This window comes from Rhinoraja longicauda, chromosome 20 (assembly GCF_053455715.1).
Source record: "Rhinoraja longicauda isolate Sanriku21f chromosome 20, sRhiLon1.1, whole genome shotgun sequence".
NCBI lineage: Eukaryota > Metazoa > Chordata > Chondrichthyes > Rajiformes > Arhynchobatidae > Rhinoraja > Rhinoraja longicauda.
The window spans coordinates 37,958,051-37,971,114 of record NC_135972.1 but is presented as its reverse complement, the minus strand read 5'-3'; the positions used below and the strand labels follow the sequence as shown (position 1 = coordinate 37,971,114).

At 46.5% G+C, this 13,064-nt stretch overlaps 1 protein-coding gene across 1 annotated transcript; it reads left to right on the top strand.

Moving 5' to 3' along the window:
* The first annotated feature begins 207 nt into the window (after positions 1 to 207).
* lsm8 (LSM8 homolog, U6 small nuclear RNA associated) lies at positions 208 to 11,410 on the top strand. The gene is made up of 4 exons (XM_078416654.1): positions 208 to 333; positions 3,804 to 3,844; positions 5,046 to 5,173; positions 11,091 to 11,410. Exons 1-4 carry the CDS (start codon positions 303 to 305, stop codon positions 11,179 to 11,181), a joined length of 291 nt encoding a protein of 96 aa, XP_078272780.1. The 5' UTR covers positions 208 to 302; the 3' UTR covers positions 11,182 to 11,410.
* The last annotated feature ends 1,654 nt before the right edge of the window (positions 11,411 to 13,064 follow it).

Genomic DNA, 13,064 nt, shown 5'->3' with positions numbered 1-13,064 from the left:
AGGGCAGGGGGCAGGGCCGAGGGCGGGATGGGGGCGGGGCCTTGAACAAGTCCTGGAGCACGGGGCCGGGGCCTGGTGCGGAGGAAGGGGCTGGGGGCGGGGCCGGGGACGCGAGGGGGGCGGAGCCTGGTGCTGGGGGCGGGGCCTGGTGCGGGGGAGCTGGGGCGGGTGCGGACCGGGGCCTGGTGCCGGGGGCGGGGCTTGGTGCGGGGGGCGGGGCCGGAGCGGAGCGCGCGCTCGGCCGTTGGCTGCTTGGGGCCGCGCGCCGCCAGTGAGCGGGAACGGCCGCCGCTCGCGCCGCCATGACGTCGGCTCTCGAGAACTACATCAACCGTATCCTTGGCGGCACTGGGACCCTCGGGCACCCCTGCACCATGAGGGACCGGCACCACCGGGACAGGGACAGGGACAGGGACATGGACCGGCACCGTCGGGCAACGGCCGGAGGCAGGGACCGGGCTTAGGGCCGAGGCCGAGGGGGCAGGGCAGGGGCCAGCGTGGGTACCGGCAGCGCTGGTGGTTGAGAGCAGGAACCGGCGGCGAGGGCATCGGCACCGACCGGCGGCAGTGGGGACGGGAGCATCGGCCGGGGCAGGGCAGCGATCGGGGGCGGCTGGGGCCCGATCACCGGCACCGGTGGGGACTGTCGTCCGGGGAAGGGACCAGCGGGACCCGGCAAGGCCTGGCACCGAGGGCCTTGGCTTGTACCAGCGGGGACTCCGAGTGCTTGGACAGCGACCGGGGCCGAGGGTCCGGCGGCGGCGGCCTGGCACACACGCCGGGTCGGGGTCACGGTGAGGGGCTGGGGGTCAGTGTCCGGCACCCTGGGGTCACGGTGAGGGGCTGGGGGTCAGTGTCCGGCACCCTGGGGTCAAGGTGAGGTGTGGGGGTCAGTGACCTCTACCCTGGGGTCACGGTGAGGTGCTGGGGGTCAGTAACCTGCATCCTGGGGTCACGGTGAGGGGCTGGGGGTCAGTGTCCGGCACCCTGGGGTCACGGTGAGGGGCTGGGGGTCAGTGACCTGCATCCTGGGGTCACGGTGAGGGGCTGGGGGTCAGTGTCCGGCACCCTGGGGTCACGGTGAGGGGCTGGGGGTCAGTGACGTGCACCCTGGGGTCATGGTGAGGGGCTGGGGGTCAGTGTCTGGCACCCTGGGGTCACGGTGAGGGGCTGGGGGTCAGTAACCTGCATCCTGGGGTCAAGGTGAGTGAGTTGTCTGTCACATGGACGGTGAGGTACAGGTAAATGAAAATATTGCTTATAGCAGCAGTATCACATGCATGTGGATTCAGACAAACAGATACAAACATAAGATAAACACAAAAAGCTGGAGTAATATAAATTAGTGTGGGGAACTGGAGAGGAAATTGCAGGAACACTGGCTGAAATTTACAAATTGTCATTAAGTACAGGAGAGGCTGGAAGACTGGAGGGTGGCAAGTATTGTGCCTTTATTCAAGAAGGGCTGCATGGAAAAGGCTGGGAACTGTAGGCCAGTGATCAGTAGTTGGAAAGTTACTAGAGAGTATTCTGAGGGGTAGGATATACATGCATTTTGACGGACAAGGGCTGATTAGTGATAGTCAGCGTGGTTTATGTGAGGGGCCGTGTCTCATGAACCAGATTGAGTTTTTGGAGATGTAGGCCTGTAACTAGCGATGTGCCTCATGGTTGGGTGCTGGGCCCGTTACTGTTTGCCATCTATATCAGCGATTTGGATGAGAATGTACATGGCATGATTAGCAAATTTGCAGATGATACAAAAGTAGGTGGTATTGCAGATAGTGAAGATGGTTGTCAAAAATTGCAGCATGATCTTAATCAGTTGGCCAGGTGGACTGAGGAATTGTTGATTGAATTTAATACAGAGAAATGTGAGGTATTGCATTTTGGAAAGTCAAACCGACACAGTAAATGGTAGGACTCTGGAGTCTTGTACAGCAGATGGATCTATGCATGCAGGTACATAATTCCATGAAGGTGGTGTCACTCGTAGATAAGGTGGTCAAAAAAACTTTTGACACAATGGGCTTCATCAGTCAGAGTGATTGAGAATGATCAGCCATGATCACATTGAATGGCGGTGCTGGCTCGAAGGGCTGAATGGCCTACTCCTGCGCCTATTGTCTATTGAGTATAGAAGTTTTTGAGGCCATGTTGCAGTTATATAAGATGTTGGTGAGGCTGCATTTAGAGTATTGTGTTCAGTTCTATTGTATTGTGTGCATTTAGAGTATTGTGTTCACCATGTTATCAAGGAAAGATGTCAAGTTGGAAAGGGTGCAGAGAAGATTTACGAGGATGTTGCCAGGACTCGAGGGTCTAAGCTATAGTGAGGGTTTGAGCAGGCTGATTCTCTATTCCTTGGAGTGCAGGAAAATGAGTGATGATCTTATAGAGGTGTATAAGATCATGAGAGGAATAGATTGGGTAGATGCACAGAGTCTTGCCCAGAGTGGAGGAATTGAGAACCAGAGAACATAGGTTTAAGGTGAGGGGGGGAAAGATATAAGGGCCATTCTTTGTCACGTGTGTGACCAAAAATGTGAAAAATTGTGGAATACATCTCTTCTAATTCTGAAAACATTGCAGGTATTTTGTTTTGTACTGTATATATGACTTGTATGTGTCGAAGTTTATCAAGTGAATTTTTTATATGTTATGCTGACAATGTTTGTTTAGGGTCAGAGGTCAAATATGACTGGTCACGTGTGTGGAAAGAGTGCAGAGAAGATTTACAAGGATGTGGCTAGGATTGAGGGCCTGAGCTATAAGAGCGGTTGGGCAAGCTTGAAAATTATTCCTTGGAGCACAGGAGGCTAAGAGGTAATTTTACAGAGGTGTATAAAATCATGAGAGGAATAAATCGGGTAGATGCACAGAGTCTCTTGCCCAGAGTGGGGGAATTGAGAACCAAACCTAGGTTTAAGGTGAAGGGGGAGAGATATAATAGGAACCTGAAGGACAACCTTTTCACTCAGAGGGTGATGGGTGTATGGAATGAGCTGTCAGAAGAGATCGTTGAGGCAGGTACAACAACATTTAAAGGACACTTGGACAGGTACATGGATAGGAAAGGTTCAGAGGGATATGGGCCAAATGCAAGCAAATGGGACTAGCTTAGATATGGGGGCATCTTGGTCGGCATGAACGGATTGGGCTGAAGGCTGTTTTTCCATGCTGGATGATTCCTTTATTCTATGTGTTGTCTTGTCAATGTAGGATTAGGGTAAAGGTTGTGCAGGTCAGTTGAAGAGCAGGGTAGCTGTAGCCGTTCTGAGGAGCAGGGGTCAGGCTCCTGCATCCTGTGGAGCTTCTCACATTTCCCCCCTCCCCTCTGTTCCATTGAGCATCTGGGGTCAGACCATGCCTCATAGTGGAGGGCTGAGAGTTTGAGAATGGATCACATTCAGTTCCCTGTAGTGGTCCAAAATATATTTGAGTTTGTGAGGGGGATAGAAATGAATGACAGTGGTGTTTGGAGAGATGCATGTTAACAAGATCAATTATGACTTTATGTAACTGCGTTGTTAAAGGCATGGGAATACTTTGCATGTGAAGACAAAGATTTTGAATTGTGTATTAAAGAGAACTGTTGAATGCCAATTAGATGGGGGCAGTTGCTGATAGGGTTGGTTGTGAATGCAGTTGAGTGGTGAATATTGAGATTTTGTTCGAGGTTAGGAGTATGTTTCTCACCTTCTTGATGGCTAACGTATAAATCTGACAATTGAAGTATGTTGACAATTGAATGTTGATTGAACAGAAGAGACAAATCGATTTATCTTAACCAGAGTCTTCAGGTACAGTTGCAGTGGTCACAGCAGATGGAAGAATGATTGTGGTAAGTCAATTCTCAAATTGGAAATCTTATTAATGAATTAGAAAATTATATTCCGGATATGAGAGAATTCAAATTTGGAGAGAACACAAACGATTCCCCTCCCTTTTATGTAGAATTTGTTAGTTGGTAAAAATGCCAATTTTAATCACGGCTTATAAACTGTTTAAATAAAGTCATATACAGTTGTGATTGCGCTGCCATCCAGTAATATAACGCATGTATTTTTGATGGCTTTGTGTCATAAAAGCTACCTCTGGAATTTTGTCATTCGAATAAAGAAATTTAAAAGGAAATGCAACATTTTAGGGATGAGGGGTTTAATAAGCAAAAGAAGGAATATTAACTACCACTGGTCAGTAACCCAGAAACTCAAAAAATAACATGACATTGTCCCAGTAACTGTTCTAGAAATAGAACTCAATTATAAATGAAAAGTTTAAGGATAATTAAACAAAGGAAAAAAAAGTGGTTATGGGTGAAAGGGAATCGAGTAGCTGTTTCAGAGTGGTGTGCAAGAAAATTATGTGAATGTGGAAGAAGCCTTGTTGCTGTCGGGTAGATAAACCCTGATTTGAACCAACACGTTCATACCTCTCAGCAATACAGTTTCCCCAGTCTTGCAAATAAAAACATATTTTGCTTTAATAGGTTGCATGGTGCAGACTGATTAAAAATCAGATATAATTGCCTGAATTTTTCCCCCCCTTCAGTAGATTTGTTGCAGAACATCTTGCAAGTTGTAGATGTAAATTGATTTGCCATTGAACTACATGTGATTGATATTGTATAGTTAATTTCCCTGAAATTGATCATTAAATATTTTAGTATGTAACTTAATGAAAAGGATTTTGTAGCTGCCGAAACCACAAGCTGCTCCTGCACCACTGCCTCCACCTGTTCCCTCCCTTCTGTGATGGCACCTAATTGTCTATCTGCCTCACTACTCACTACAGTTATTTGATGGTTGCTTCTGGCAACACAGTGGCCTAATATTCCATTCCTCTTCATGTGCATGGTTTTTAGGTCTCTGCAGTATGGTCACTGTCATCCCCAGTATCTATCGTGATGCATCAATGTTAGGATTGTTTTCAAAATCGCTGGTGAACAAAATATAAAGCTAAACCAACCAGTAGTATTTTGGGTTGAACACATCCATGTATAAATGTTTGAACTGCTTTTATTTGTTTCACTTTAATGGTAGGGTACGTTAAAGGGGTTTGATCAAACCATCAACCTAATCCTAGATGAAAGTCACGAGCGGGTTTTCAGTTCACAGCAAGGTGTGGAACAAGTAGTACTTGGCTTGTACATAGTGCGAGGAGACAATGTGTAAGTATTTGGAGATTTGTTCATTTTTCCACCAATAAGAACACAAATTAGGAACTGAAAGAGGCCACTGGCCCTACAAGGCTGCCCCACCACGCTGTTTGATCATCCACATTGGTTTCAGCTCCTCTTCTGTGCCCGTTTCGCGTCACCCTTAATTCCCAAAAAATGATCTGCCTCCACCGTAAATCTAATGATCTACCCTCCACAACATAACAGAGCTTTATTTGTCATTCGGTACCGAGGTACCGAACGAAACTACATAGCAGTCATACAAAAAAAGAACACAAGACACATAACCCCAACACAAACGTCCATCACAGTGACTCCAAACACCCCCTCACTGTGATGGAGGCAACAAAACTTCCACTCTCTTCCCCACGCCCACGGACAGACAGCTCGTCCCCGACCGACCCGCACAGTCCCCGCAAGGGGATGGAAGTCCCCGCGGCCGAATCGCACCGGGTGCTGAAACGTCTCGCGGCCGAGCCGGGCGATGAAAGGCCCCGCGATCAAGCCTTGCGCAGCTAAGTCCCGTGGCCGAGCCGCACCGGGCGATGTTAAGTCCCGCGGCCGAGCCGCACCACCGATGAAAAGTCCCGCGGCCGAGCTGCACCGGGCGATGTAAAGTCCCGCGGCCGAGCCGCACCAGGCGATGTTAGGCCCCGCAGCTGAGCTGCACCGGGCACTGTTAAGTCCAGCGGCCGAGCCGCACCAGCGATGTAAAGTCCCGCGGCCGAGCCGCACCGGGCACTGTTAAGTCCAGCGGCCAAGCCGCACCGGGCGATGTAAAGTCCAGCGGCCAAGCCGCACCGGGCGATGTAAAGTCCAGCGGCCAAGCCACACCGGGCGATGTAAGGTCCAGCGGCCGAGCCGCACCGGGCGATGTTAGGCCCCGCAGCCGAGCAGCACCCCGCGCCGTGAGGAAGAGAAAAGTTTCCCCCACACCACCACCCCCCACACATACACAACCAAACAAAATACAAAAACCACCCCAACACCGACACACAACAACAACAAAAAAAGGAAAAAAGACGAACAGACCGCTAGCGAGCCGCAGCCGTTAGGCGCCGCCACTTCCGTTCCTTGTGGGGTAGACAGATCTAGAGATTCATCACCCACTGTGGCAAGAAATTTCTACACATCGCTATTTTAAATTACTGCTCCTTTGTAATTATGTAATTACATTTCCTATGTAGATGTCCTGATAGGCTCATTTCTGACTTTATATTATTCATATTTTTGTATATTAAATTAACTATATGATATTTAACAATATATTTGGTGCTTTATTCTTTTGCTAAAAATTAATTTGGACTGCGAGAGAAAATCAACTATTAATTACTAAAGTGCAATGGCCGTTGTACATTTTTTTTCTTTTGGTATGGTACTAACTGCTGATCAGCAATCAAAGTACAAAATAATTTGTCATCCAAGAAGGCCACAGGTCCTTGGTTCCACCATGTTTGTGCCAGCCATCAAGTACCTAAATCTACCAATCCTATTTTCCAGTACTTGATTTGTCACCATCTGTGTCCTGGTGTTCCTGCCCAAGGAGTGAAGAAAAAAACGTTTACCAGATTTTAACCAGCTTTTGAGTGGAAAAAATTATTTCTCAGAACCCCTCCAAATCCTACTCCTTACCTATTAGCATATTCCCCCTGTTTATTGACATCTTTGCTGTTTATGTTTATGGACATCTTTGCTGACAGCTCTGCTGAAGGAAAGGTTTCTTACTTCATAAGTGATCGGAGCAGAATTAGGCCATTCGGCCCATCAAGTCTACTCCGCCATTCAATCATAGGTATCACAAAATGCTGAAGTAACTCAGCGGGTCAGGCAGCATCTCTGGAGAGAAGAAATGGGTGATGTTTCGGGTTGAGACCTTTCTTCAGACTCTCGAAGAGAGGAGGAGAACTTCAAAGTAGACATAACTTGAGGAGAAATCGCAGTGGAGCGGCAAGTTATGTACGAAAATAACTGCAGATGCTGGAACAAATTGAAGGTATCACAAAATGCTTGAGTAACTCAGCGTGTCAAGCAGCATCTCTGGAGAGAAGGATTGGGTGATTTTTCGGGTCGATACCCAGTATCTGCCATTCAATCATGGTTGATCTATCTTTCCCTCTCAACCTCATTCTCTTGCCTTCTCCCTATAACCCCTGACACCTGTACTAATCAAGAATCTATCAAAAAAGCCTCATCCTAATTATTCATATGTAAAGTGAAGAGTACTGGCTAGTCACTGGCATCCAACCAGAAGAAGCCTCCTTTATTGCTTTGCTTTGTCTTTGGCATCCAGTCAACCTACTATCCATATTAGTATCTTCCCTCTGATACCATGTGCTCTCGTCTTCTTTTGCAGCCTCACGTGTAGCACCTTATCATAGACCTTCTGAAAATCCAGCGAAACAACATCTGCTGACTCCTTTGTCTATCCTGCTATTTACTTCGTCAAAGAATTCCAACAGGTTTGTCAGCCAAGATCTCCCTTTCACAAAACCATGCTGACTTCAACCACTTCCTATTTTATCATGAGCTTCTAAGGAGTCCGAAACCTCATCCTTTATAATGGACTCTAAAATCTTACCAACTACTGAAGTCGGGCTAACCGCCTATAATTTCCCCTCTTCTGCTTTGCTCCCTTCTTGAACAGTGGAGTAATATTTGCAATTTCCCAATTGTCTGGAACCACTCCTGACTAGTGATTATTGAAAGATCACTCCACAATCTCAAAAGCCACCTTTTTCAGAACCCTGGGGTGCAGACCATCTGGTCCATGTGACTTATTCACCTTCAGACCTTTCAGCTTCCCAAGCACCTTCTCCAGGGTACTCCTTCATCAACCCCTGACTCTTGAATTTCATGCGTATGGCTGGTATCTTCCACTGTGAAGATTGATACAAAACACCTTTTCAATTCCTCTGCCATTTCTATATTCCCCATTATCACTTCTCCAGCATCATTTTCCAGCGATCCAATGTCCACCCTTGCCTCTTTCTTACTTGTATATATATATATATATATATCTGAAGAAACTTTTGCTATCTTTTATATTATTGGCTAGCTTACTTTCATATTTCATCTTTTATGCCTTTTAAACTGACTTTTTAGTTACCTTCTGTTTTTTTAAAAGCTTCCCAATTCTCTAGTTTCCCATTAATCTTTGCAATGTTATCTGCCTTCTCTTTCAGTTTAATGCTGTCTTTGACTTCCCTGGTCAGCCACGGTCACCTCATTCTCGCCTTAGAATCTTTTCTCCTCTTTGGAATGAAAAGATGCATCTTTTGAATTATTCCCAGAAATTCCTGCGTTGCTGTTCCACCATAATTTCTGCTGGGGCCCCTTTCTAATCAACTCTAGCTGGCTCCTCCCTCATGCCTCTGTAGTCACCTTTGCTGAGCTGTAGTATCGACACATCCAATTTCTCCCTCTCAAATTGCAGGTTGAATTTTATCAGATTATGGTCACTACCTCCTAATGGTTCCTTTACCTTAAGCTCCCTAATCAAATCTGCTTCATTACACAACACCAAATCCAGAATTGCCTTTTCCCTTGTTGGCTCCACTACAAGCTGCTCTGAGAAACTATCTTGGAGGCACTCTACAAATTCCTGCTCTTGGGGTCCAGTACCAGCCTGATTTTCCCAATCAATCTGCATTTTGAGATCATGCCTGACCACCGTAGCATTATCTTTCTTGCATGTCAATTGTATATCCTGATGTAATTTGCCCCCTATATTCTGGCTACTGTTTGGGGCCAGTAAATAACTTCCACCAGGGTCCTTTTACTCTTCCAGTTTCTTTGTTCTACCCACAAGGCTTCTTACTTCTGATCCTATATCACCCCCTGCACTGATTTCGCTACTGGTCATAGGGTACCATCACCCTCTGCCTTTTATCTCCAAGCCAATCTGGATCCAAATTGTCCTGAATACAATGTGCCAAAATGCATGGAATTACGCGGACTCTTATCTTTTGGACCAGTCTCTCACATGGGAACTTGTCAAAGGCTGCACCAAAATCCATGCTGATCATTTCAAGTACATTGCCCACATTGACACAGCTAGTGTCTAGGAATGAATTTCTGAAAAATTCAATCAAATTGGTCAAACAGCATCTGGTGATGAATCAGAGTATCGACCGATTGATCAAATGTTGCCAGCACAACAACCTGGCTCTCAATATCAGTAAGACCAATGAACTGATTGTGGACTTTGGAAGAGGAAGGATGAGGACCCACAATCCTGTTTATATCAACAGGATGATGGTAGAGAGAGTCAAAAACTTCAAATATCTGGGCGTGCATATTTCTGAAGATCTTTCCTGGACCCAGCACACTGTTGCAATTATAAATAAAGCACATCAATGCCTCTACTTCCGGAGAAGATTAAGGAGATTTGATATGTCAAAGAGGATTCTCTTGAACTTCTACAGGTGTACAGTAGAGAGCATATTGACTGGTTGCATCACGGCCTGGTTCAGCAACTTGAATGTCCAGGACCGGGAAAGACAGCAAAAAGTTGTGACCACTGCCCAGTCCATCACCGGTTCTAACCTCCCCACCATCGAAGGGATTTAGCAGGGTTGCTGCCTCAAAAAGACAGCCAGTATCACCAGAGACCCACACCATCTTGGCCACACACGCATTTCACCACTGCCATTGGGAAGAAGGTACAGGAGCCTGAAAACTGTAATGTCTAGGTTCAGGAACAGCTTCTTCCCTACAGCTTCAGGCTATTAAACACTACTCTGAACTACAATAGATTATTATTATTATTATTGCACAACTATTGTTTGTTTTTTGAGTATGTGTATATATGTGTGTGTGTACTTGTGAGTATGTGTATATATACACTGAACTTTTTTTTCTTGTTTATCATATTGTTTACAGTGTACTATGTTTACATATTCTGTTGTGCTACAGCAAGTAAGAATTTCATTGTTCTATCTGGGACAAATGACAATAAAACATTATTGACTCTTGACCCTTAACAAAACAACTGTCTATCCTTAATTAATCTTGTCTGACATTTGTTTGTCAATAATTTCCCTACTATTAATGCCAGACTTTAGGGTCTATGATTACTTGCTTTATCACCGCTATCCTCCTTGAATAAAGGTAACACCTTTGATGCAATCCTGTCATGTGGCATGTCTTCTGTGGAAAGAGAAGATTTGAAGTTTCTACTGGAATTCCAGTAATCTCCTTTCCCTCCCATAGTACCTCATCAGGATCTGGTAATTTATCCACCTTTAAACCTATCATATGCTTTAAGAAAAAAAATCCAGGTCTCAAAGTCCCTTGACATCAGGATTCTTTGGACTTGTTGGCCTTGCATTTATTGTAATGGGAGTGTGTTGGCCCTGCTCTCTCACTAATCCATTTTTGTAATGATCCCCATTGGTTGCATGTAGACTTGCCTGTATGTAGTTGCTCCCAGTCTACTTTTGTCTGCCCCTGAATTATATTGAAGTCAACGTTCCCTCAGTTAATGTCTATGCTTGTCCTTCTCCATAACCAAGTTGAAATTTACAGAATTATGGTCAGTATCTTAAATGGCTTTCCACTGACCCCCTTTAATTGCCCAACTACATCGCAAAGACTAGATCCAGTCCTGCATTTGTCCATGTACTGGCTCAAAATCTGGGAATAAAGTTAGAAATTCCTTTTAAACAATTATTATTGTGTATTGGGTGCAGCAAAGCAATGTTTGAAGCTTTAACTTGGAGTTTATCTGCTCCAAATAATTGATAGATAAGCAACTACTCTAAATTGTTTGGAAAGTGTTTTTTTATTCCTTCCCCCTCCAATAATAGTTCCAGGTTTAACTTGGATGAATTGAATTAAAATTTACCTTGTGTCTCTCGTTTAAAAATTAAGATTATAACTACTTGTATCTTGTACATCTTTATTGCAGGGCAGTGATTGGTGAAATAGATGAAGAAACAGATTCTGCTTTGGATCTGGGAAATATCAGAGCTGAACCTTTAAATTCTGTGGTCCATTGAAAGATGTGAGAACTTTGTGAGTGCATAGATAGCTGTGAGGACAACTGGAACTGATGCTTTCACAATTGTGCACCATCCTCGAGGATATTTGTAGTTCTGAAGGAAGAAAAGCTATTTCATACCTGAACATTTTTATGTCTTTGTAGTTTGAATATTTACATAAATATTTCTTATGTATTGAGTTCTTGCTGACCAATTGAAAATAAACTTACTGAAATTTTAACTTGAATGCATCACTGATCAATTATAGTTTTTTATTTTACATTGTCTTAATCTATTTGAATTATAGTTCAATTAAAACTTAATTAACTAATGTTTACAAAGTGACAAATGTTGACAAACACACCTAGTTCCCAAATTTATAAATACATCAAGAAAATGTAATTCTTTGCATAACCTATTACGTTAATACTCTGCCCCGTCCCAGTACACACTTTCACACGTCACCCTGCTCATCTCCCATCCCCAAGTCCCATTAATCTTCCCTCATTCAACTCCTCCCTGTTCCCTTCCATTCATGTCAACTCCTCTGGCTTTACATTTCACATATTTTCTTTCCTTATCATTCTTTTGTTTTTTCACCTCTAACCTTTGTCACTTACTTCACCCATCTGCCAATGATCCCCTCCCCTCCCTCATCTGTAGTCCACCTATTTATTACCTGTCGTGCTTTACCCCATCCACACTCTCTTTTAAAACTTTCTACGCTGTACTCCATCAGTCTGAATAAGGGCCCTGATCTGAAACGTCATCTTGTGGCGAGTCCAGAAGCGGGTGAGTGTTGAAGATGGAGTTTATTTGCATAGGCAAAAACCCCGTAACAAACGCAATACTCACAACTATAGACAACCAATGAATGCGTCCTCACTGGACGGAGTTTAACACTAGACTGACTCTCCCGCTCTCTCACACCTTGTGACCTCGCCAGCCAATCCGAGGGTTCGAACTCTCCCGGCCAATCCCTATGTCCCTACATGACCCCCCCAGAACCCTCGGTACCGTACCTCACGGGCGCCCGGACCGCCCGACCTGAACGCGTATGGAGAGGGGAGGCCGGTACCGCCAGCGACGAAGGAGGCGGGGAGCCTGCAAGTGTAGGCGATGGGGGCGCGGCTGGAGGGGGCAGAGGAAACAGCCGTGGGCAGCGGATGCCCGAGCGGTGGGAGAAGAGGCGCAGCTGGGGAAACAGGTGGGTCGGCCAGAGGTCGGCCCCGGCGAGGAGGTTGAGCCACCAGCACGGGACGATCCTGGTCCAAGTAGGCTGGTTTCAGCCTGGAGACAGACGAGCTCCTGACGGGTGCCCACTTGTAAAGTGAAGGTGACCGTCCCCCTTTTCAGCACCTGGAACGGGCCCTGGTAGACCGGCTGCAGAGGGGGGCGGTGGGAATCCCGCCGGAGGAAAACAAACTTGCAGTCCTGCAAGTCCGCCGGTACGTGCACTGCGGTACTCCCGTGGCAGGAGGCTGGGACTGGGGCCAGGGAACCTACCCGCGCCCGAAGAGAAGCCAAAACTGACGGGACGGACGACGGCAGGGGGGAAGATAAGGGAAGAATGTCACCCGGCACCCGCAGGGGCGAGCCGTAGACGAGTTCCGCTGAGGAAGTACCCAGATCAGACTTAGGGGCCGTGCGAATGGCGAGGAGGACCCAAGGCAGCTGGTCGGCCCAGTCAGGGCCGGTCAGGCGGGCACAGAGGGACGCCTTCAGCTGTCGGTGGAAGCGCTCTACCATCCCGTTAGCTTGGGGATGATAGGCGGTGGTCTGCTGCAAGCGGGACCCATACAGCTGCGTAAGCGCGACCCACAGGGACGAGGTGAACTGGGCGCCTCGGTCGGTAGTGATGATGGCCGGGATGCCGAAACGGGCAACCCAATGTAATGCCA